At 38.3% G+C, this 25,242-nt stretch overlaps 2 protein-coding genes across 2 annotated transcripts in view; one reads left to right on the top strand and one right to left on the bottom strand.

Moving 5' to 3' along the window:
- zbtb20 (zinc finger and BTB domain containing 20) overlaps positions 1-12,258 on the top strand; it is a 32,424-nt gene extending 20,166 nt beyond the window's left edge. The window contains exon 4 of the mRNA XM_083927036.1: positions 336-12,258. Coding sequence (XP_083783162.1) covers positions 336-871 — 536 coding nt within the window. The 3' untranslated portion in view covers positions 872-12,258. The remainder of the gene's footprint in view (positions 1-335) is intronic.
- A 6,984-nt stretch (positions 12,259-19,242) lies between these two features.
- Positions 19,243-21,626, bottom strand: LOC310956238 (ADP/ATP translocase 2). The gene is made up of 4 exons (XM_083926406.1): positions 21,428-21,626; positions 20,104-20,590; positions 19,869-20,009; positions 19,243-19,672 (listed from the first exon to the last, which is right to left on the bottom strand). Exons 1-4 carry the CDS (start codon positions 21,542-21,544, stop codon positions 19,515-19,517), a joined length of 903 nt encoding a protein of 300 aa, XP_083782532.1. The 5' UTR covers positions 21,545-21,626; the 3' UTR covers positions 19,243-19,514.
- Positions 21,627-25,242: the final 3,616 nt, after the last annotated feature.

Genomic DNA, 25,242 nt, shown 5'->3' with positions numbered 1-25,242 from the left:
CAAAACGTACTCCTCATAACTCCACCTTTGTGTCCGGAAAGTCATTACAGCAATTTGTACTTTTCATAAAATCAATGCATAAATGTTGCCATAACTGCGTCAGATCTACTTTATAGGAAATATTTTCTCAGAAATCTGTAGCGCACAGCACAAAGAGGATTGTGCTTCATAACAAAGCTTATACACGGGATTAAATAATTCTAGCCTGAGGTATGTTTTGTGGCTTCAGGCGTCAAATGTCAAATGTTGCTGTTCTTCCCTATTTTGTAAATCTGATCCTCAAAATGTCTCTTCTTTTCCCCCCCTAAATACTTTTGTCTTGTATGTACATCCAGGTGAGAAGCCTCATCAGTGCAGCATCTGCTGGCGCTCGTTCTCCCTGAAGGATTACTTAATCAAACACATGGTGACACACACAGGGGTGCGGGCCTACCAGTGCAGCATCTGCAACAAGCGTTTCACCCAGAAGAGCTCTCTCAATGTCCACATGCGGCTGCACCGTGGAGAGAAGTCCTATGAGTGCTACATCTGCAAGAAGAAGTTCTCACACAAGACCCTGCTGGAGAGGCACATGGCCCTGCACAGCACAGGCAGCGCCATCACAGGGCTGTCGGGGAGTGCAGGTACCCCGGGCCCAGTCTCCATTCCCATGCCTATGGCTGTCCCTGAGCCCGGAGCTGGAGTGGTGGCCCTCGCCATGCCAGTGAGCGGAGGTGCGGGAGTAGGGGCTGGGGTTGGAACAGGAGTGGGTGTAGCTGCAGAAGCAAGCTGCCAAGAAGGGACCACCTACGTGTGCTCCGTCTGCCCTGCCAAGTTCGACCAAATGGAGCACTTCAATGACCACATGCGAATGCATGTCTCCGATGGATAAGTACTAATAGATAAACTTCTTTCAAAAAGAATGACAAATAAAATGGCACTAGATTTTCCTTTTCTTATTTTGAGGTATGAAGAGTAATGAGTATAGACACTGGCACATTAAGTTTCCCAAAAAAAAATTGTTTTTCTTATTTTTTTCTTTTTTTTTCTGTTATTCTAAAAGAAAAAAAAGATGGTGGCCTTAAGGCTTAGTAGTTTGATATTGATCTACTGGATGGATCCTAACTACAGGCCTCTAAATGTATGCTTTCCTAAAATACTGATTAATGTGTTGAACACTACCGAAAGGCCTACGAAAGAAACACATACACACAAACACACCTTTAGTGTAGATATGTCTGAATGAATATACATGCGCATTCATATTTGAGCGTCTGTGTGTTGGCATGTTTCTGTCTGTTTGTCCCAGTGTGTGTGTGTGTGTGTGTGTGTGTGTGTGTGTGTGTGTGTGTGTGTGTGTGTGTGTGTACATTGCCATGAAACATAAATCATGGCAGATGTGAACCCATACTGACCAGTTTGGAAACTATAGATGTCCAAGCTTACTGTGGTATAATTTACAACAACAATAACAAAAAAAAGATCACCTGGGGTTGGGCTACATATTCCCTCTAAAAAATACTGATGGTCACACGATTGCCTTCTTATGTAAAATAAAAAAAGGAGTGTAGTTAATTTGACACTGGGTTTTATTTATTCCTATTATATTGGGGGATTATAATGCAGCTGTTGTCAAGGTACCAATTTCAATCATTTTATTGAAATGTGACTTCCTGTTGATGGTGACGGGGACAAATATTTCTCATATGTTTTGTAATTGTTGTCCATGCATTTTGATGGTTAAGATTACATTTACTAAATTAGGGTGTGTTGATGAGACAATATTTGAGCAAAAATATGTTTCTTTTTTTCTGAAGTTTGGAGTTTAACTCATTTGCATACACTGCCAATAATATCCTAAAAGACTGTTAAGGCTAGTAAACCTCTTCCATTTCAAAACACGAGAAAAAAAGAAAGATTCTTTTGCTGATGGGTTTTTTAGCCTTTCACATTCACAGTTATGGCAGGCTGGCATATGCGACTAAACTCTCTCCTTCATAATTGCTGCTCCTCAACTTGCACCTGACTGTTACGGGGATGTAGATTCAAATTGTCACTTTAATTATTGTTATTGAGTAGTCTACATGGTTGTAATTTGATAATCGCATTACAAAATTTGGGGGTTTAGGCTTGTTGTTGATTGGAACAGTGTAAAAGAGGGAGGGATTTTATTTGAATCAATGGGAAATAAATGCCATCCTGATCCTAGAACCGCTGTATAACCTGTTCATTACTGTTGCAAAGCTATTTCAGCAAGTGGGAGTTAAATGCATTACCCTTTATGCATCGGCTCTCCCTGAACCCTCAAATGGCATGCAACGTTTTGAAAGGATATACAGTCTGAAAGCAAAACAAGTAGCTCCATTTAAAATCACATTGTTTCATGATATACCACAAGTTGCAGATGGACTTTCTAGATAGTAGTATACATTCCTGATTTTTCTAAAAACCTAGACACAGCATGTACAGAAGAGATTTGGAAGCTAGGGTGCGCAAGTTGTCATCCACGCATCACATCACGTAAGGCTCATTTCTGATATTTGAATTGTTTCGTATTGCTTTTTATTCGAAATAGGACACACACACACACATGCAACTGCCTGCAACTGCAGTCTGAAGGATTTGCTCATTTATGTGAGCAAACACTTTCGTAGTTGTATTGTTAAAAGAATAACTAACTGTGTACAGTGGTCTTAAAAAGACCCGCTGTATATTTTTAAAAAAACAGTGCTACTTTGCACATTTTTCTTAAAATGCCTGTGCTTAATATTTAATCATTTTCCTTAAAAGAACTTTTATGATTTTCTGTTATTCAATTTCAAAGGAAAAAAAAAACGTTTTTTTTTTTTAAATCTTGATAAGTGGACTGCATTATTTTCTTGCATATATGTTGCACTGCTTAAACCAATAAGTGCACTACTGTTAACAGAGATATTATAGTTTTAGAAAAGAGGATTTGTTTTTGTTTTTTAAATCTAACATTTGGTTGTAGAGTTCACATGTAATAGAAAAGCTTTGTTCCAATTTATTCATTAAGTAATTCAGCGGTTCTTGGCTTTTGTTATCGCTTGCAGTTACCTACAGTATATCCTTGTGCCGTGTTAATGCAAGCCTTTATTTTTATTTAAATATGTACCATTATGTGTGCTCATCTATGTTTGAACCTTTTGAATTCATTCTTTTATGGAGTCGCTTCCCTATAACAGTTAATCAATCGCATTTCTTTAGAAACAGACAAGAATTTTCCTACAACAACATCCAAGCCAAACAACATTAACAGTGAAACAGTAATAATAAACGCAACTCCCGTCCGGAGGTAGTAATAATAATAATAACTATTATTATATTATTCATAATAATAATAATACATTTATAATGTGTGTGTGTGTGTGTGTGTGTAACATAAATGATACGTGTGTCCTAGAACAACTTTGTGTGGGTTTAAAGGTGTGGGGAGGTGATGGAATGCAGCTTCTTTGATATCTGTCTGTCACTTGTACACAGTTGTGTCCCTTCCTTAGTGTTTGTATGTCTGTGAGTGTCTGTGTGGTATATAGCCTAATCAAACTGTTAATAAGTGGAATATCTGAACTGTAGGGCTTCCTTTGCAATATGCAGCGCAGGTACTATGAGAAGCAGCTTTCCCAACCGTTTGGGTTAATACGCCACCTGTAACACTCGTTCTGAGATTTGACGAGAACCTAGTAGTCCTGTTGTACTTCATCGTACCCGTTTGGAGAAGTTATATCTAGCGTTTTGAAATTTCACAAGCCGCTTCTAGATTTCTGATCTACGCGGAGTCAAGTGATAAACGTGAGACCTGGAGAGATTCTGTATTCTGATTTCTCCTCAGATCAAGAAAAAAACCCAACAACAACCACACTATAGTGGAAAAAGCGTGAGGTTGGTCCTCAGTAAAAGTAGCACATTATTTAACATTTGATTGGGCCTGTCTCCTATAGTGTGCATATAAGCCTAAATTGTATGGTTCCTGTTTGTAGCTGTGGTTGCCAGGATGGCAATATTGCTGCATGCTAGTGCTATATTTGTCTCTACACAGCACGTGGAGGGTAATCTCATGCCTTAACAGACAATGCACTAAATAGAATATGTTAGCAACTGCCGAGATCTCTTTCCAACAGTACTGCCACATGTATGGCACACAGCTCATGGTGTTGGTGTTTGTTGTCTGTTCAGTACCAATTTAAACACTGCCAAACTTACATCATCACTCGTTTGAAAGAAAAGGCAGAGACATGAATTGAATTGTTTCAGTGTAATGTGTGTATTCAGTAATCTAGCATTCCTTCATGGCACCTAAATTTTTACATATTTTGTATAAACACATATATCAAATGCACTATTGACTGTAGCTAGATGAGTACAACCAGCTTTGTGGTATCATTGGTCTAAATAGTAGGTTAAGTAGCTCGATGTTGGTTTTTATGAAATATTTAATTTCCGAATTACACTATCAATTGTTTCTCTATCTTTCTTTTCTTTGGAATAACAAAAGTAGCCAATCTCAACGTTATTATCCGGATGAGGGCTAATAACTCGTCCCATCGTCAGTTGACTTGTTGTATCATAAGGTGTGTGATAACAGACCAGGCTTGGAAGGGGAAGAACCTTCTCTCCAGTGTGTCATAACGTGCTACCCAGACCCCCCACCCCCTCCCCTGTTGCATTAGCATCACACGCTTTTCACTGTCCATAGTTATATATTCCTTATACTGCTTCAGCTACTCGTGGTGGTGCTTAATTCTCTTTTCTCAGTGTTGCAAAACAAGTTCGTTGAAAAATTGTTGAAAAGTTGCAACGTTACCCAGAAAATAAGTCCTTATCTCTCAATCGTGCTTCTTCTAGTTGTTAGTTTAAAAAAAAAAGTCTAGACTTTATGTTTGCAAAGTGTTCGCATATTTTCCAGAACAAAACATATTGAAAAGTAGATAATAGCCTTGAGCCTGCAGCTGTTTGTATTGTGTTTCAAATATATTACTGTTCATGTTTTGTTTATCTAGCGTAGAGACACAGGGTCTACAGTACATTGTTGTCCTTCTTGCAGTATGTTTAATTCATCGTTATACTTCTTTATTTCAGACTTCCTCCTGCTTTTTTTTATGGTGATCATAGTGGTGTTGTTTATACATACATAGCTTCACGCAACTGGATAAAGGATAGTCAGTTATTGAATCATACTTCACAGTGTACTATATATGCTTATATGCTTTGCATTGAGATGAAAACAAGGAAATGGAAGATAGTAATGGTGAGGGTCATGTTGAGTAAGGAACAGGTTCATTTTACCGTGATAAGCATGCGTCTGTCTTCCTGTTTGTCTTTCAGTCTGTCTCCACACATTTTTAAAGTCAGATCTTTTGTTTAATTTAAGCTTGAATTAAAGTCACAAAGTTAAGAGCAGAATACAGAAAACACATGGAAACATTCAGATAATACTTTACTGCATTTTGTCTTTTTGGGCCTTCTACCGTACAGTACACATAAGAGTGAAATAGATAACTTCTTACAAATATACTATATATATTTAAGTATCACCATCTCCACACAGATGACGAATGCATTCTCAGATAGTTTGATAAAGACATAATTGCAGCTAGAGTATACAGTACCTTGTGGGATATAGGGAATATGCCTATCAAGTGCCTATCAGTACATACAGCAACTATACAGAATATTCATAGTTTTTCTCTCCTACATTGCACAGATACAGTATATACACAATGGTCTATTAAAAAAATACTATTTATACTATTACTGCTAAGACCTGGTGGTTGTGAGTACACCCTAAGAGAACCCTTTAAAATACCTGAAATGTTCTATTCATATACAGTAAAAGCTACATCTGCTATTTTTATTTTTTATCTTACATTTATACAGTTTGGAGGATTCAAAGATATCGAACGCAATCACGTTTTTAAGAAAAAATATACAGATAGGTTCCAATGGTACCTGACGCATATTTATGTAATATTAACATTTAATTTGAGGGTTTTTTTTCCATGTTGCTCTCTCTCATTGCTGTTTTGGCATTTTACACATGCCATTTTTAGTTTCAGTTTTTGCCATTTGCAAACAAGCCATATACTGTACTGTATATTTGTGGGGGAAAGGGCAGTGGCACTTTGTGAACAGCAGAGGGGGCCACACATCAACTGGAAGAGGTGAAGTTAACACTGACGGCCACAATGAACAAAAATCCAAGTAGAGTATTGGATTTTTTTTTTTAATCTTGTTGGTAAATACTGCCATTCTACAAATTATAATAACATCTATAAGGATGGCAGTACCTCCTCTGGCATTTACTGTAAATGTTCGTTTTTGTTTTGTTTTTGAAAAAAGGGTTTGCAGGCTGTAGAAACTGGCAGCTGCCTTTTTTTTTTCCAAAGTACACTTTGTGTCCTTTGACCTTGATGACAGGCTCTTCCGCATGCAAGCCAATGCCCAGTTTCCCCACAACGATCATTAAAGTTTATCTTATCTGACAGCCTTGATGTTTACATGCAGCTTGAAATTGTAAAAGGGCAAGCAATGAGCAACGTGAAAAAAAAAAGAAACAAATAATTTAGATTTTTATAACCACTGCAGTTCTTGGAGACAAAATTGGATGACAAATTGAAAGTTTTGGCAACACACACACAGCATTTAAGTGGTTTGACAACATGAAAACAAAACCAAAAGAAAACCTAGTAGAATAAAAAAAAACATAAATCAAGTTTCAGGACGGAGTGGCTGCGAGATAAAAGGTTTTGGGATGGCTTATTATTCTGTCCCCTGTGGACTAATTACCACAGTTTTCTCTGTAACCTTCCCCAGCCTAGTTATGGTGCCAAATTTAGGAGGAAAAAAATACTTTTTTGTACTTGTACTGCTATTGTTAAATTAGATGTGAGAAGCAGGCAGGCAAAAGCAATAGAAAATATTTTTTTCGAATAAGAAATTTCCGCAAAACCTACAAACATAAACATAATATATTGCAACAAAACATGCGTCATACCCAAAAGAAGCGATTGCCTTTTTTGAATCTTTAAATCCTCCCTCTTACATAGTTTTCAAGAAAATAGGAGAAAACAGCTATGATTAACAAATGCACATTTCAAGGCTTAGTTAAACAGACATTTAATGATGAAGCATTAACAATATAGGCAATGCGATATAGCTAGTCCCCATCATCCAGCTGTCACTATGACGCACGTAAACAGCGTCTTTTCAGATTTTACAGTCAAACATCCAGATTCTGTTTTGATTCACACACACACACAGCGAAGCAGCTGTTCAGATTTTTAAGTACGACATCGCTATACTAAGCTATAACATCTACATTATATTATTCGCAATGATGCTTTCTCCGAACATGCAGTTATTACCCTACCCCTGATGAGGTTTTAATAAATATCACCATCAGGTAACTACCACCCATCAGTCCAGTAGAAGCATTCAGTCCTGTCTACACAGCATTTTTCTTGTTTTTGATGGAGCACAAGCTATATTTTGAGTGTCCCTCGATTACAGGCTTTCTGTATCTTTTTTTTTTATCACCATGATGAGGAGACTTAGGCGTGATTTAGCCTCTGGAGACTAAACATTGAGCCTCTTTGTGTTCTCACTCGCTGTAGTCTTTTTTGGCTGCGTCCAGCCCGACAAGACGAGTCGTTTCAACTGAAAAAATGCATTCCTGTTCAAGTCCAGAGCATTCCAACTCCTAGTCTGGCATTCATTTTTCACACTGAACTAACCCAACATTAAGGAGGATAGCCAGCATTTAACGGTTTTACAGATCCGTTGTATATTTTGGTCATGTCGTAGCAAACATTGCCCATTACATCAAAGTTTAGTCAAATGTAGATTCAGCTCAAATAGATCAGGTTTTTTAATCTCATCTCACTGTTGATTCAAATTTTGCAACAAACCTTATAAGCTTTGAGCACTGCTTATGCTTCTATAGGCAACATGCACTATGCTATCACTCTCTTTCTCTTTGTAGGTCTCTCTCTTTCATAATGCAGAGATGTAAAATACAAAAAAAAAGATGTTAGTCGCTGTCTCAGCCAGCACGTAGTCTGCCATAATGGACATGCAGACTTAGATTCAGACTTTTAGCTCTGTAGTGAACCTAACGGACGCTGGTGATGGTCATTTGTAAAGTGGGGCCATGCTAATCATTAGAAGTCAAATGAAAAAAGAAACTGTTCTAGACAATGTTTGTTTTCATAAACCAAAGAAGGGTTAAGATAATTTAAGTTTTATGGAGAAAATAACATTTTTTTCTATGTGTGTGGGGTTCCTATACGATTGGGTTTAAATTGCTACAGTTGTTTTTTTCTGTTTTTCTTCTCATTGCCGGGTGCTTGTGAAAGTGCATCTATGTTTTTGTCAATTGATCAGTTGTTTATAGTTTTGTGGTTGTGTTTATTTGCCTATTGTAGACCAAAATAGATTTTTTTATAAGAAATGCAACAAAACATAAAAATGAATCTGACACAGTAGCTGTGACGTAAACTATCGCATGTTAAAACATGTATACGATTGTAAATGTTGCATCGTTCCTCTGACTAAACATAATAATCATTGTTCACACCTTCTATACACACATTTAGCAAATCAGTGTAGACCTGTTCACCTTCACATTGGATTATATCGAAATAGTTTTGTGATTGCAGTTTTCTTCAAATATTGTCTAATATTTCAAGGCTGTCTCTAAAATACTAATCTGACATTGTGACTTTGAGTACATTTAGCCATTTATACCTGAGATGGACCAAGATGTTAAGTTTGCACATATTTATAGGTTGTTTGTTAAGCCAAAAACAAAAGGAAAGAGAGTTATGATACTTTCTCAGCAATTCAAGTCAAATCTAGCAAAGGTGTTCATGACCTCGAAGCAAATATTGTTCGTGTTCACTGAAGAAAAGAAAAAGCATCAGAGCCAGCCGTCACTACATGATGAAAATAAATTAAAAACCAAACCATAACGAATTTAAATATGACAACGTGGTCCAAATGTTTATGAAAGTGATTAAATATATTTTTATAAAAAAAAGAATACATCATCTGGGAGGGGAATGTAAACCATTTGGCTGAATTTGACGATATTTTATTACTGTAAGGTCTAATTGAATCTGCTGTATATTTTTCATCCTGTGTGTTCAAAATAGGAAATTGAATTACTGTAATTCGGGCGATGTTTTGTACTTGGTGCGAAGACAGAATTTTTCAAATATTGGCATTAGAAATCAAAAATAACATGTGCCCTAATTAAAGCAGCTTCTGTTTATTTTCATCAGGCTTTCAGGCTTTCTGCTGCCATATCCTGTATGTAGATGCTTTTTGTAAACATGCACTTGAGTTGAACTATGAGATGTGCTTATAAATATGTGTATATTTTGTTAGGCTTTCTTTTGCCTACGTTAGCTTGATGTTTTATTTTTTCCCTTAAAAAAACAAAAATTCTTCTATACTGTTCTGAACTTGGCAGAAGTGGAGCTGTTGTAGTAAAGGTAGTAAACATCACAACTAAGCAACCCTGAAATATATGCTGCAGTAATGTGTTTTCAGTTTGTTTTTGATAATTTATGCTCCAAGTTGGTTTGTATTTTATTATTATTGTTATGAAACAAGCTTGTTTGAAATGTATTGACTGCTGTTTTGAAAGAGGGGATAAAGTTTGTTTGTTTTTTAATGTATGTGCAAGGACGTTTTTATAATATGATTTGTCAAACACTGGACTGGAGTGAGTTTTCCAACATTTCCAAGTGGAGAGATGTATTTGACAGACATAACTGCACAGACAACACCCGGTAGCACAGATTGCGAGCTGACAGACAAGCACATCCTCCCAGCTGTACAGGGGTGGGTGACTAACAAGGCCGCCATCCTCCCGTTCAAAATAGGAGTCATTTAGATGTTAGAAGTTATGACATTTCCTTTGTGCTGGTTTATTGCATTCATTGGGTGATGGGTTATATATAATATTAAATATGTATTAGGGTTTTCCTTCCAAATCGCTGCATGGCATCCACTGGTGACAGATTGTTTTTTTTTAATTTTCTGATAGAGTGCATTCAGAAAAATGGTAAAGGGATACCACTTGACAGCTATCCAGTCATCAGAATCACCTGGTTTGTTCTTGCTATGGTAGAGCAGATATGACAGTTGAGTCTCATTAACCTAACCACCACTTCTCAAACCAGAAAAGAGATTTGCACTAGACTTATTTTGGTCTTCTTCTATCAAAAGCAATATAATTCACTCAACACATTTTTTAACCATAGTTGTCGCCCATGCTGAGTAAATGGTGAGATTTGACCAGTTTTGATTTGTTTTTGTATTTGTATTCAAAGGTACCGAAATTAGGCGTTTTTAAAAATGCGTTTTTTTAGATATATACGGCAGTACCCCGAGTATTAGTGTACAGATTTGAGGGGCATTAAAACTGTTGTTTCCTCCTGTGATTGTTTTGGACAAATCAAGCAGCTCTGAAAGTGAGAGACGGGATGTATGAGGGAAGGAATCATTTACCACGAGTCAAATGTCGATCATCTTCACCACGCATTCGAAGATGAACACAAATACCAAAAGTAAAACCCAGCTGTCCAATGTCGTGCACACCTGTCCCTTAAAAGAAACACTCGTCTTCTCTGCATATTTGGTCACTTTGAGTGCTTTTTTTCTGGGGATGTTACAAAAAGAAATGCTTTAAAGTAAAAACAATAATACTTATTAGAGGAAAAAAATCCAAATGCACCTTTTTTGTCGTACAAACACAGCATCATTGAGTATGTATGTAGAGAATCTGCGTCCACCAAAATGTATCATACTTCAACCTTTTTCAACAAGGTCATTCACAACAGCAGTAATTATTGACCTTAGCATCATTATTTTGTTGATGGATAAGTGTAAATTTTTGAATAATTCACAAAACTTCACCATTTTATCTGGATGTAGTAGCTTTCCTGTTTTCACCGCTTTGTGGTGTTGTTGAAAGATGTTGCGGTTTGTCTAAATATGTTGCGTGTTAGAGGAAGCATAAGTATGTGCCTTCTTGTAACCTTGGTGAGCTTGTTATTATTGAGAAGCTGAAGCCAGCCAATTGTGTTTGCACTAAAACCAAATTGCTTTTGTGATGTAGACTATTTAAGCAAGCTTGTTGCGTCACTTTAACCGTACAGTATGCATGAGGGTGAAATTGGTAAGTCTAGGGCTAGAGCTCTCATCTGTTGACCTGTAAACCAGTGCAGCTTCGAGGATCTTGTGAATATATCTTGGCTTAGTTTCGCATTCAGTTTTCAATTCCATCTCCTTACTCATCAAGTTTGTCACAACAGTTAAAAAAAAAAAAAAAAAAATAGGAAAAAAAAAAACAAATAATACACACCATGAATACAATACAGCTTTTACTTTCACATGCCACAGTTAGAGAGTTACACAACTGCATTAGAGATATTCATTTCTCTGAATCCATTGGAATGCATGAGTATACGAGGTCGCCTCAAGACTATTGGTCAAATTAATTTAGGTTGTTTTTGAGAACTTGTATTTATTACATATTTTGTCGACATCTAAGAAAGACCTACATGCTTTGAGTCTTACAAATGCACCTTATTCATGTCAGTCCATGTGGGGGAAAAAAAGGCTGGCAATGTAATATCTCTGATTTAGCACCTTACTACACAGCATGTTTTCACTTTATGCCAGTTTAGCTATTCTTCCATATGTATGATTTCAAAAATAAAATCTCATATTTTGTGAAATTGTTTCATGGGATGTGCCAAAGTTTGGAGGCGATCTCCCAAGTGTTTATGCTTATCATTTTCTTTTTCCTCTTTCAGTTATAGCAATGGTATGTCAAAACTTTCCTATAACAGTGTGTGGAATCAATTTATCTCAGCAAACAGTATCATTACTTGCCATTTTACAATAAGCCCTGTATTTCACATATATTTACCAGTGATGTGTATTTGTTATTATAAAGAAAATAGCCGTAAAAGCTTCATTATGTTACATAATATTGTGACTTTTTTCGAAAAACTGTGAAGACTTATCTTGCATATACTTTATACAGAAGTATTAAGCCTTAATACAAAAGACTAAAAAAAGTGTGGAAGAATAAACTGATTGTTGCTAAGTAAGGATGATTTTTGTAAATGTTACCAGCACTTTTTTTGTAATTTTCACTCTCTGAGGTATTGTACAAGTTCAAGCTGTTTGTGAAGTTTGATTATGAAGGAATAAAAACTAGTACTTTCCTGTACTTCACAGAAAGTCTTGTTGCTGTTTTATTTTTCTGTTCTTTCTCCTCATCGAGTTTGAGTTTGTCATACGTTTGCATACAAGGTGTTCGGAAATGAAATGTCCCTTTTCCCACAGCCCAAGGTGCTAACACAAAAATATACACAAAATGCAACACAGGCACAAAAACAGTAAAATATGGAGTAAAAAAGTTAGTCAGCACTACAACTGTGAATGTATGACTATATGGATATAAATATCAGTAATGCTGAATAACTGTAAATGTAGTGTTGGAGGATTAATAGTGCAATGGCTCAAAGAGCAGATATGAGCAGTGTATCACTTTGTAAAAATAATACAAATATGAATGTGCTGCAGATAATATAAGTAACGGCTAACTAGTGACCTCAGTGGTAATTATAGTAAGGATACAAGGCACAGAGGGGATGATAGTCCGGTGTCAGTGCAGAGCAGTCATGAAATGTCCATTCATGGATATACTGCCCAGAAATGTATACAGATTTAACATTTTGTCTTTAACAAGGCTAAAGGTTTGTGCAATAATGCTTTCATGCATGATTGCAGTTGCCAAAAACTACAAACCAAATCCATCAAACCAGATAGACAGATAGATAGATAGATAAATAGATAGATAGATTGATAGATAGATAGATAGATAGATAGATAGATACCTTAGTGATATTGAGTGAATTTAATCCTATTGCACAACATGTATTTAATATATCTTGTATTTAAAGGAAATGAGTAGGCCTACAAATATGGATTTGCTTTGACATGATAGAAGTACTCAGAGGTAAGTCTAAAATAGTTGAACATTATCAGTGGAGTGCTCACAGCAGGTATGGTTGAGCACTGTCCTCTGGTGGTCATTTTATCTATGTGCACCAACACACAGGAACCCACATAGCTACAGCAGCTGATATCCAATGTTGGGCTGCATATCCCCATGTGATCAGTTATAAAACACACAAAATGTGTATTTTTCATCAGGTGTCTTCATTTATGCTATAGCATGTGACTACTTTTCACCTGCAATGTGTCAAGTCAAAAATTCAGCCAGACAAAAAGGTCTTTCAGAGGCTGTGGTGGACCCAGTTTTAAAGCTATAGAAAATATGTATGTGGGAGCAGGAAAAAAACATTTCAAAGTAGTCCCTTGACCTCTGACCTCAAGACATCTGAATGAAAATGGGTTCTATGGGTGCCCAAAAATATCCTTTTTATGATAATCCCTAACCGTTTGGCTAAAGAAAATGCAGTCTTTCCTGCAGTATAAATGTGTTAAGGTGTATTGCGATTACAAATTGGATTTTACTGGAAAGCTGGGACTCTTGTCGATTCTATGAGCTCAAGTGTATTCATGTGTGATTATGTTCGTTCCCATAGCAGCCATTTCATTGTAGTGAGACCCTGTTTTTGAACTTGACCTCACTATAAAATGAGCTGTTGCGTTGTGATCACAGCCTCATGACATTTTAAAACCACAAATTACCATGGCATCCCTAGATATATTGAGAATAAGAGGGTTTCTAAGCAGCTTCCAAGCGCTCGCCATCCAATCGCAGAGAAATGCAATTCTTGCAGAAATCTCCAGATGTCAAAAGTTTTTTACACCTCACAATATGGATTTTTTTCAATGGTGTTCATGAAGGTCTTGGTTTCTAAATGTGGTGTTTTAGAGGGACTTTTGACCTTTTTTTTTATCAATTATAGAGTGGTGAAAATTGTTAGATTTAGATGCAATTTAAAAGATTAAAAGAGTAACATCATTACTGGGTAATGATAATCACCGCCCATGAGACCTTCATTCAGGGGAATATGGCTAATAATAATCTCTTATTTGAGAAACCAGGCCTTAACCAGGAGCTCTCTCCCAATGGGAACTTTTCAAATCCAGGACTGGCCAACTTCCAGTTTCTCACCTTCACCCCTAACTCCATTCTCAGTGAGAAGCTGCCCCAGGGATCAAGCACGTACTATATATCTACAAAACCTTCATCAGCTTGTTTAAACCCTGGTGTTTTCATGATTTGTAACTTCAGTTGGCAATTCAGAACCAAGCTGTTGTGTCATTGCTTTGACTCGTTGCTTCTCAGGTAGCAGTCATCTTATCTGTTTATCCGTTCTCTCCTACAAACTACACAATAACTGAGCAACTGTGGTGCTCAGTTAGATCCCTGTCTCATCCTGTCTACATGTTGAAGTGTCCTTGAGCAAGACACTGAACCCCTCATTGCTTCCTGAGCGCCGAGCGCTGCCCACTGCTGCTTACGCTAGGTTAAAGTCAGAAGTCAAATTTCACTGAATAGTACTAGCATTTGTATGTGACCACTCATCAATAAAGTTTAAAGTTAAAGTTTAGATAGCATCATTCATTTGTGTACCAGTTTCCTTCTTCCCCCTTTCTCTCTCTTGTGGCCCACAAGGAGGACAATTTTTCCCTCGCAGTATACACACTAATATGGGTTATGTCCCTGGACTAATAATTTAGTGTTGGAGTTGTGTACAACAATATTTCAGAATCCCTCCTTAAAATCATAAAAACTACTTGAGTGCGCAACTTACTATAATTATGATAATACCAACTGAAAACCAATTGACACAAACACTTTCACTTTCCTACTCCTAGGGTCAAGGTTTGGATAAAACTAAGGAGCAAGTTAATAAAACTTCCTTGGTTAAGGTCTGACCAAGGTCCTGGTCAGGAATAATAAAAAAAACCCCATTGTGATCACAATCACTCTGGTGTCAAAGTCAGATGCTTTGTACAACAATTCACCGCCACATCTTCCTCCCTACAGATTTAATGGTGCAAAACATAAACACAGGTCATTGATCAAGTAGCTGATTGATTATGCTTTTCACAAACATATAATTAGTCAACAATTGTCTACATTTCTGTATAACTATATATATATATATAATAACAATAGCCCTGGTTTGCTATGGTGTATGGGGTGGTTTAGCTGGTGCTATGTGAGGGCGGTTTACAAGGCACACGCTGCCTTGCCACTGTGCACTACCTCAGTGGTCTCTGCAGGACAGAGGGCCAAGCCTCCTCAAAGCCCTTCAGTACTGCCTGCTCCACAGAGAGCAAATATTCCTTCCACTGGCAAATTATTTCTGCTGTGGAGGTCATCATGGACAAAGCCCTGCCTGGCACTGCTCAATCATCTGCTATTTCACCAATAACTACTTGTGGAGATCCACCCACGCGGCAGCTTTCGCTTCTGCAATCACAGATGCAGCAGTCCTTCTTTCCTGCTATAGCTAGCTCCGCTGCTGTAAAAAAGTTGTGAGAAAGCCCTGTCTCTCTTTTCTTAATCCTGTGACGGTTTCTCAGAACCTCCTCACCTTGACCAACTGCTCTCTCCTTGTAAGTATCAGGATCAGATCAGCATCACTGGGTCAGAGATGGGTCTGCTTCCTGAGAAGACCTCCCCTCCTGCCTTACAGGAGGTGCTACAGGAGCTTCTGTTCGGTACCAGCTGAATTTAATTTACAGTCCTTTTTGGTTCATGATGATGATGATGATGATGACATTGATAAAAAATAACAAGAACAATTGTTTTGATTTGTGAATGTATATTTATATCCATCACATTAGCAGCTGTTAATATTGCGTTTAGTCTTCAAGATCCAAATGAATTAATTTGAATGAATTAGTTAGTTAATTGATTAGTCAAACTCTTAAAAACAAGTTAAGGCAGCAACAAAGTAATACATCATTATGCAGAATGGAGTCTTTTACCACACAGTACGTCGTTACTGCAAGACCTTACCTCAGTGAGTCAGCGAGTTGCCCTTTAATCATAAGTTTATACGGAAGTTTAAAAATGGCCACTGCTCTGACCATCCTGCTTGATTTGAATGGGAATGGAGATAGATAGATGGATAGATAGATAGATAGATAGATAGATAGATAGATAGATAGATAGATAGATAGATAGATAGATAGATAGATAGATAGATAGATAGATAGATAGATAGATAGATAGATAGATAGATAGATAGTCAAAAATAATCAGATAAATGACTAAAATTACACCCATAGATAATATTATCCTGCTGGTGTGTTGATTCCAAGTACAGTTGGAAGTGACAACAACAGGTTGGATCGTATCCCAGAATACACTGGACAGAAGGCAGGAAACACCCTGGACAAGCTGCCAGTCAATTACAAATCTAACAATGATTAACAAACAATCATAGTCACACTCCACTTCACACCTAAAGGCAAGAGTGGAGTCCACTTCAATCACTTCAAGTGTTTGGACTGTGGGAGGAAACGAATGCAGCCAGCGAGTAAACTCAGCACAGAAAAGATTTGACAGAAACCATAGCCAGAGTTTGTCCTGCTGTGAGTTAGACCGCTGTCTGACACAAGCATTTACATGTGAAATAGCAATTAAAAAGATTAGATCATGCAGTACAAAACATAATATTTGAATACTCAAATGTATCGATATTTCCTACAACCCTACTGTGAGATGTTTGTAACCAGTGTACAAATGACAGGGTAGCAAGGAGGAGCTTATCTCCTCTTAATAAGATACCATGGAAACATGACTTGTGAAAATCTGACCATTGACAATATGCTATTTTTGTCATTGATTTTTCTATGTCTTCATCTTCATGGATCATATGTAAAATTAGGCTATTATTGCTGTATGATTGATGCATTCATGTTGTGATCATCTATATGTGATGGGTAACTTTGTTGCACATTGTTGTTGATAAGGACTCAAGCCTTGTAGGCAGCCTGGAGTGCCCTGCACATTTGATTTAATGCTCTATACATTTGTGCATTTACAGGCTGTTTTGCTATTTGACCTTTGTCCTATTTGTGCACTCTGCAGAGTATAGGCCGACTGTGTCCCCTGCTGTAGTTGGTCGTATTGTTGGTCGTTGATTACGTGCTTTTAAGACAGGAGCAAGCTCCCCACCACATGGTATAGTTCGCAGACTGCCTGTAACCTCTGAGTTGCTGCAAAGCGCTACTCAGTGTGTAGCCCATAAATTACTTAAACATTCTGTTTAGTCTACTGCATGGAGAGTGTCTTTTTTACCAGAATACAGTCAATATTAGTTAGTGAGAGTTTGTGCTGTAAGATCAACAAAAGTATTTAACTATGCGGACACTCCCAGAAAATATTACTTTCATGACAAAAACAGATAAAATGAGAATATTCTAAAATTCATCATGCATATCCAAGTAAGATTTCTGATAACCACCTTTAACAGCGGCAAACTGTGCTGCTGTCAGCAAGACTGAGTAATAACCATAGTACATTTTTAATATGAAATGTTTGTGTTAATGTTACAAAGAAGATTTTTCTTTTTCTATTCCAAGACTGGATTCAGGTTGTATTGAAAAAATGGTTTGAAAGATTTATCTGGTGGAATAAATCATGAATGTTTATGAATTCACAATTGACTCGTCTGAAGAATAATGTGGCTTTTTTATTCCTGATTATTTATTTGAATCTCCACCATCTCATTTTTTCTCAGCTTTCCAGTTTATATATTGGCTAAAGCAATGCTGTCAACATAACTGAGAAATACACTGACAGCCTCGTTAACAAAGTGATAAAAAATAAAAAGGTACACATAAGCCTATATTAATAGCACATATTTCTTTGTATGCATGCTCAATCACAGCCATTGCACATGATCATTACTTTTGGCCACACTGTTTGAATGGACTTTGTAATGTCTGAGACACAAATTAAAATGAGATAAAGACACATCGCTAAATGATGTCAATGGTACCCACACATACTGGCTGTTTAATGGCCACTTTGACTCTATTGTCTCTATTCTTTTATTTACAGGCATGACTATACATGCTTCATGTGTTCATTTATATAGTACGGTGTGTTACTTTGTACACGATAGAGTACAATGCAGACAACACCTCTTAGCAATTATTTATAAGCCAGCAGAATTAACAATATTTTAAGTGTACTGTGTAGCATTAAACTACACTGATGATACCGCATCTACCTTCATTCATACGATTAGATCAGAGTGGGACACACTGCTGCCTAATACTTCCTCACAGTATCTTTAGGAGATATATCACCTGTGCACTCTGAGTCCGACGTTCATATTTGCTTGCCCGGCTGTATGTTTTTAATATATCCGGCCAAGTAGAAGATTAAAATCTTAGATGCGTGTACCTTGAAACATACACCTGTGTGTAAAACGTTACCATGTAAGACTCATAAGCCACTTCTCCTTCAAATGTTTTAATGTACGATTACTGTAGATATGACTGTTGGTGTTCATCAAGCCGAGCCTTTAATTGCTGGATCACCCACACCTTATCATATTTGTTCCAACATGCCAATTAAGGACATGGCTAAATTAGTTCATGTACTGTGATGAGAAGTTCGATACACCATTTACAAACCGAATAGTGTTTGTTGTCAAAATAGATGATCATGTACTGCATATAGATGAATTGTAGTCGTTCTGCACGGCCTGGTACATTTTAATCTTAAAAAAACAAGACATTAAGAATTGTTGGCATTACTCATTCACATGCAGCGGAAGCGTTCTAGTGTTCCTTGTGCCGCTAAAATATACAGGAATGTAATAATGAAGCTTTCCCTAGAGTTGGTCTATATTCCCATGCTGTTTTCGCTAAGTAACTGAAACTACACTCTTGAAAGTCATTAAGATTTGATGTGAAAGGTATCCTGGAAACAACCAAAATCTCAATAGATCGGTTACTTTTATCGCCACAATATTAACAAGCATAAAACCCATCTTCTGCTGCAGACCATAAGGAGCCTGTTGTGTCCTTTTTAAACGAGCTAACACTTAAGTGTTCCGCTCTACAATCCCAGTAGTGACCACGGTCAAACCAGGAAGGCTCAAGAAGAGATAAGCGCGAGTAAATATAGCAGTTGGGTGTAATCCACTTCATTATCCAGTGAGTGAGCGCTCATCTCATGCAGTGGACAGTGGAGGAGACAGTTGACATCAATGGTTTAGTTTGTTCCCCAGAAAGATTTATTCAAGTTGGGACCATACAAACCTAGTGACTGGAGGAGGTATCAGATTTCTTTAACAGGAATGACAATGGTAAAGAGGATGTGGAACGTTTAAAATCATAAAAGATGCACAACGTACAGCCATCGCCCAACGCTAGGGGTGAGACACTATAGTTTGTTCCCATAAATAAGGCAGAATGCAGAGTCCATAGAAATGGAGAGTTAATACATTTAGCCAAATTGGACAGTGACGTGACAATATGACAAATTACATGACTTTCTTCAGCTCATCGTACAACACCAGCACGAAGGCGCCACCCATGCCTCGGAGCACATTGGACCATGCTCCCTTGAAGAAAGCCTTGCCACCTTCGTCGCGTGCAATCTTACGCCAGCAATCAATGGTCCCACTGTACATGATGTCAGCTGAGGAAAGCAAACAGAAGAGCAGAAGTTAAATGTGGGTAGACTTAAACATATGTACAGAAGATTCAGTTCTAGTTCAAATGTGAATTTTATTCATCAATAACATATAGAAGCAACTATACAAAAAAAAAAGCAGTTACATCGATATGTATGCATGTATGACTGCAAAGCCCTCCATTAATATGAATCATCTCACCTCCTTTGCGGCCGGACTGCATCATCATACGTCTACGGACAGTGTCGAAGGGGTAAGAGGTCAGGCCAGCAACAGCTGTCACACTCTGTGCAATCATCCAGCTCACCAATATGCTGGTGTTCTTGGGGTCTGGAAGCATACCTGTAAACACAGAGGGGAAATATTTACAGATTACCGAATAGATTACCCGAACAGGCTAGTCTGCAAATGGGTGGCAATACAAAGATCAACATACCCTTAGCTGTGTCATAGATGCCAAAGTATGCTGCCCTGTAGATGATGATGCCCTGCACAGACACATTGAAGCCCTGGTACAGACCTTTAAGGCCATCAGACCTAAAGATCTTTACCAGGCAGTCTCCCAGACCATTGAACTCTCTTCCGGCTCCGGCCTTTCCCACATCAGCGGCCAGACGGGTACGGGCGAAGTCGAGGGGGTATACGAAGCAGAGAGAGGTAGCTCCAGCAGCGCCACCGGAGGCCAGGTTACCAGCGAAGTACCTCCAGAACTGGGTGCGCTTGTCAACGCCATCAAGGAAGACCTTCTTGTATTTGTCCTTGAAGGCGAAGTTGAGGGCCTGGGTGGGGAAATATCTGATGACATTGGCAAGGTTACCTCTCCAGAAGGAAAGGAACCCCTGTTCCTTGGGGATACGGACAACGCAGTCCATAATACCCTTGTACTGCATATCCACGGTGATCTGCTTACTGGCATGCTGGACCTGGAAAATGAGAAAAGAAAGTACCTTTAAGTTTCAAATGGGGAGGCAAAATAACTGTTCCGCATGTGTAAATCCAAAAGACTCCTTGTTATGACCTTGGCACATGTTAAACCAAGTTGCTACCAGGTCTGCTCTCAGGTGCAGTTAACAGCAGTGGTAACTGGTAAACAATCACATCATTATGGCTTAGTCTTGTTCAACCCATTATTTCTTAAGAGAAAACATCTTCCCATATTAAAATACAGTAAGACGACCAGGGGTAGGTATAGAGTGGTTTAGAAACAATGTCGTGGTGCAGGTTTAACAGGAAAGGATGTAACACTTGTTGACCCGGCTGTGAATGACTACCACTGGGCCTCGCTGCAGCCATCTCGCTTTACTAGCTAAAACCAATGGGTACATTAGCCATGGGAAATAATTCATTGTCAATAAAAAGCTCAAGTATAACCCAACATTTTGTATTGGAGTGCTCACATGAAAAAGAGAAAATTGCAAACAACTCAGGGGTGTTTATGTCTATTTGTACAAATTGTCCCATTAAACAGCACAAGTGTTTGTCCTTTGTTAGCTTGGTACGCAGGCTAAGGTTAGATGCCGGGATGCTAACGTTAGCAGCTCGTGTAGGTCATTTCCCCATACCACGATGACCTTAATTAATTTAACTCATCACTCTTAAAACTTTCCATAATTCCACATCGCCATACGCTACTGAGCTTACATGGGACCCTGAACCTGCGTATTCGTCATGACAACCGGCACAGATAAGCGCTGAACTTCGTCCCATAGCAAGTTAGCAGCAGCTAGCCGGCTACTGCCCGGAAGGATCGTTAATGTTACCTGAAGGAGAAGCTTCACCCTCTCGATGGGAGCGACAGCTGTTTTGGAGATGGCAGCGGAGATGCCACCGGCCAAGAAGTCCTTGGCGAAGGAGATTGCTGTCTCATTCATAGACATGGTGCGATGTTCTTGATGTGCCTTTCAGATAAACCAGTATGCTAGATACACCCCACTTGCCCTCCACAGCTAGCTTGCACCGACGAAATGGCCGATTGTATAGCCGCTCAGCGGATTTATATAACACAATGGATCGCGATACAACGCGAGAACTGTGATTTGACGATGTTGGCCAATACCCTCGACGTCACTCGGCTCTCCGCCAATTAAACTGCACAGATAGTGATGTTGTCGTCACTTTGCGTATATTTCTATGTCCATGGTACTTTTCTGCTGTGCCCTTGGCTCATAAATCCATATGTTATGACTCTGTCCGGTTGCGAACACTTTTTTGAAAAAAAAAAAAAAAAGGATTTTTATTATTCAAAGTATTGATGAGAATCTGGTCCTGCATTGGAAGAATGTATTGTTTGGACACTTAATAAAAAATAATATACAGTTAAACAATCGGGCATATATGATTATTTGGATTATTATAAGGGCAAAATATCATAAACATTAATGCAAAATCACAAATAAGAAGCTGTGTCTTTATTAATATGTTCAAGCAATACAAAGCTATTAAAACTGTAACAACATGTACTGCCCTTAAAGTTTTTGCTTAAAACTGTATCCCCTAGCGTTGGTATTTGCCTTTAACTTTGTTTCTTTAACCTTTCTTTTTGTTGGCATTATTATTGTTATTTATTTGTATTTAATTTCCTCCCACTCGTGTCTATTGTTCTTATATTCAGCACATGTGTGTTATTGGTACGTTTTTTTTTTCCCTATTTTGTATTAAATAAAGTTTTTTGTTTTTTTTCACGACAAATCACGATAACACAAAATACATGTGAAGTGACTAAATTTAGACGGAAAACCCTAAATTAGTAACTGCGTGGACTTGTTCTTATTTGGCTTCCTGCCCATAGTCACGCCCATGACACCAATAATGACAGCGGCTTGGTCCTGGAGCAAAGTCACGGGGTCGTTCACAGGTTTCATGACTTCACAGAGGCGTGTTAACCATAATTTACCATAGACTGTAACAAAATAGACCTAACAACTCTCAGACAATGTGACGGCCGCTGGATGAATTAAATCATACGGCACGACTGCTGCTCATTCAGGTGTATTCCTCTGAAACAGCCTGCTTTTACATAAGCTAGCCTATTAAGTAGGCTCTAGGCCTACCAGGTGAACTGTTTCATTTGGACGCTCTCCAAGTAGGTAGGCTAACACTTGAGTCTAATCTGTGTTACTGTTGTTATCACGGATGGCGACAAGTGCTGCATAAAGTGATACAATTCCAAAATAAAAGTCTCATTCATCCAGTTTTGGCTCGATCAAAGTTGTCCACCAGAGGGCGGCAAGAGACTTCATTTCTTTCTCTTTATTCAGCTGATGGACTAAACCCCCATGGACAAACTGCATGCAGACGAATTCAATGAACAAATATATATATTTTTAAACTATAATTTAATTGAAACATTTTTTTTAAAGCATACACTGATGGATTTTTTTCAAGTGGCTATGTAAAAGATAATGGTATTTCTAACTTCTATCTAACCTGACATTTTTTTTTATACAAAATGAATGTGAATGTGCCTTTATTACATTATTTCCATGATCCCAAAGGCTGATGAAGCCTGACAAAATGCTGACTTCCTGTTGCACTCAAAGTCTCAATGTTGTGACAATATGGATCCAGTGATCACATGCTCCTGCATCTGACAGTTTTAGGAACTATACTGTTTTATGTTAAGCCTCATTGAACCAAAAAAATGGAATCAAAGATATATATGTCTCATAAATGCCAGCTGTTGAATATAGTTTTCTTCAGCGCCACATTTATATCTTACAAACCATGTTTTTTAGTGTGACCACACAGAACTCAGATAAGACTGTTCTGAAGACAACACTGGCTGCATAGTAAACGTTTGCCTGTATAACTTACAGGGGCCTGCATGTGCACGGGGTTGACCACATGGGGGCGCTGCTACAATGCCATGTGGTCAGTGTCAAACCTCTGAGTAGGAGAAGACCAAGATGACAGTGAATACAACCTGACTAAACAGAGACTGGGAAACACAAAGGGTAATCCACTTACTCACTCTGCAACATTTTGTCAAAAGTAGATTGTTTAGTCCGAGTGCAGTGAAAGGTCTCCCTTTGCTGCCATGGTTACAGTGCCTTATTACGCGCCTTGCATTGTTGTACACTTGTTTTTCTTTCTGCCAATTTAGCATCCAGTTGAACAGGAGGTGTAAATTAATCCATTGATCCATCTGCTGTCTCTTAACTTACAGTGAGGACAACAGGTCAATGACGTGTGCTCTTTGCAGCAATGGCTTTTGTTTTCTTTTAGTGAGAGTCAGCGGTGGGTTTATGTAATCATATTTGGAGTGAAGTTTTTCTTTTCTTTTTTTAAAGTAAATTGGGTATTCTCATAGACATGTATCAAACATATGTGTATAAATTATGTTAAAATGAAAAATAACTGTTTCTGGCTGCAATCAGTCTGATTTGTTTGTCATAGCCATAACTTTCAGAAGGCACCAGCACATATGCAGCTGCAGTGTGATCACATTACCAAATATAGTTTTGTGTTTACATCCTAGGAGAGAACGTCTTTTCAGTACAGCATCTGTAAACATACACAAACTGCACTGAATGAACAAACCAAAAAAAAGGATAAGTCAGTTTTACTGGTGAGTAACAGTGTGTGAGGGTTTATCACTGCATGACATCCTCTCTGGACCAACCCTTTCGACCCACAGGTCAGCTATAGCCTACTGCAGCAGTGGAACAAGTAAAGATTTCACAGCCCCGGTCCTGCTGCAAAATGATAGGAATGGAAAAGGCTTTTGGGCTGCAGACATGGTCTCAAGGCAGAGGAGTGAACATATTTTATTTAACATTTAAGCTCACCTCAGCAGACACCTAAAGGCACCTGTGGGGGAGAAGCAGACAAAACAAACCAATATGTATAACCGAAAACACCGTCCAAGCACATGGTCCAAATGGAAAATGCTCAAATGAAGCTCCGTGTGGGTACAAATTAAACCCCATTACTATAAGTTCAGTGTGAAGGTCAAATCCATTATTGTCCATTCAATGGATATTTGCTTTGAACACAGCCAGTCTTTAAAACCATTCAAACACAATAAAACAAACCAGTTTCGGTTAATTAAACATTATGCAACAAATATGTTACCCCCCTAAACATAATTGACTTTTTAATGCAGTCTATGCACCTTGTGTTGTCCATCATGTTGATGCCTGAACTAATGGCCGAAGCAGCCCAGCTGTTCTCCCACGGGAAACATCTCAACACCCCATGGGCATATTCACCCTTTTCAGTGGCCAATCACATTGCGCCTTTAACAGAGATGCGCCATGCAGTCTGGGCGCACTGATCTCAACTCCGGCTGAACAATTGCGGAGCTGCGACGCATCCACACTCAAGTCCGAATGCGACACAACTCGCACTCGGAGACTGTAGTCTGACTGGAACTGGCCGGTGATGGTCAGCTGCAGAGAAACTTTTTGGGGATAAATGTTTTTGAAATGTGCATCCACTAGAGACCAATTTACCTGGGATACTAAATAAATGGGACAGCAATAATCGCGAGAATTTACATCGCTCTACAGTTGCGTTCAGTTTAGTCAACTTTGTGCAGTAGCTCACCCGATCTGCCTCAGTCCGTGCGGGCGCA

Source organism: Echiichthys vipera (genome assembly GCF_963691815.1).
Source record: "Echiichthys vipera genome assembly, chromosome: 14".
NCBI classification, from domain to species: Eukaryota; Metazoa; Chordata; class Actinopteri; order Perciformes; family Trachinidae; genus Echiichthys; species Echiichthys vipera.
The sequence above is the reverse complement of the archived record's forward strand: the minus strand, read 5'-3'. Positions and strand labels throughout refer to the sequence as shown.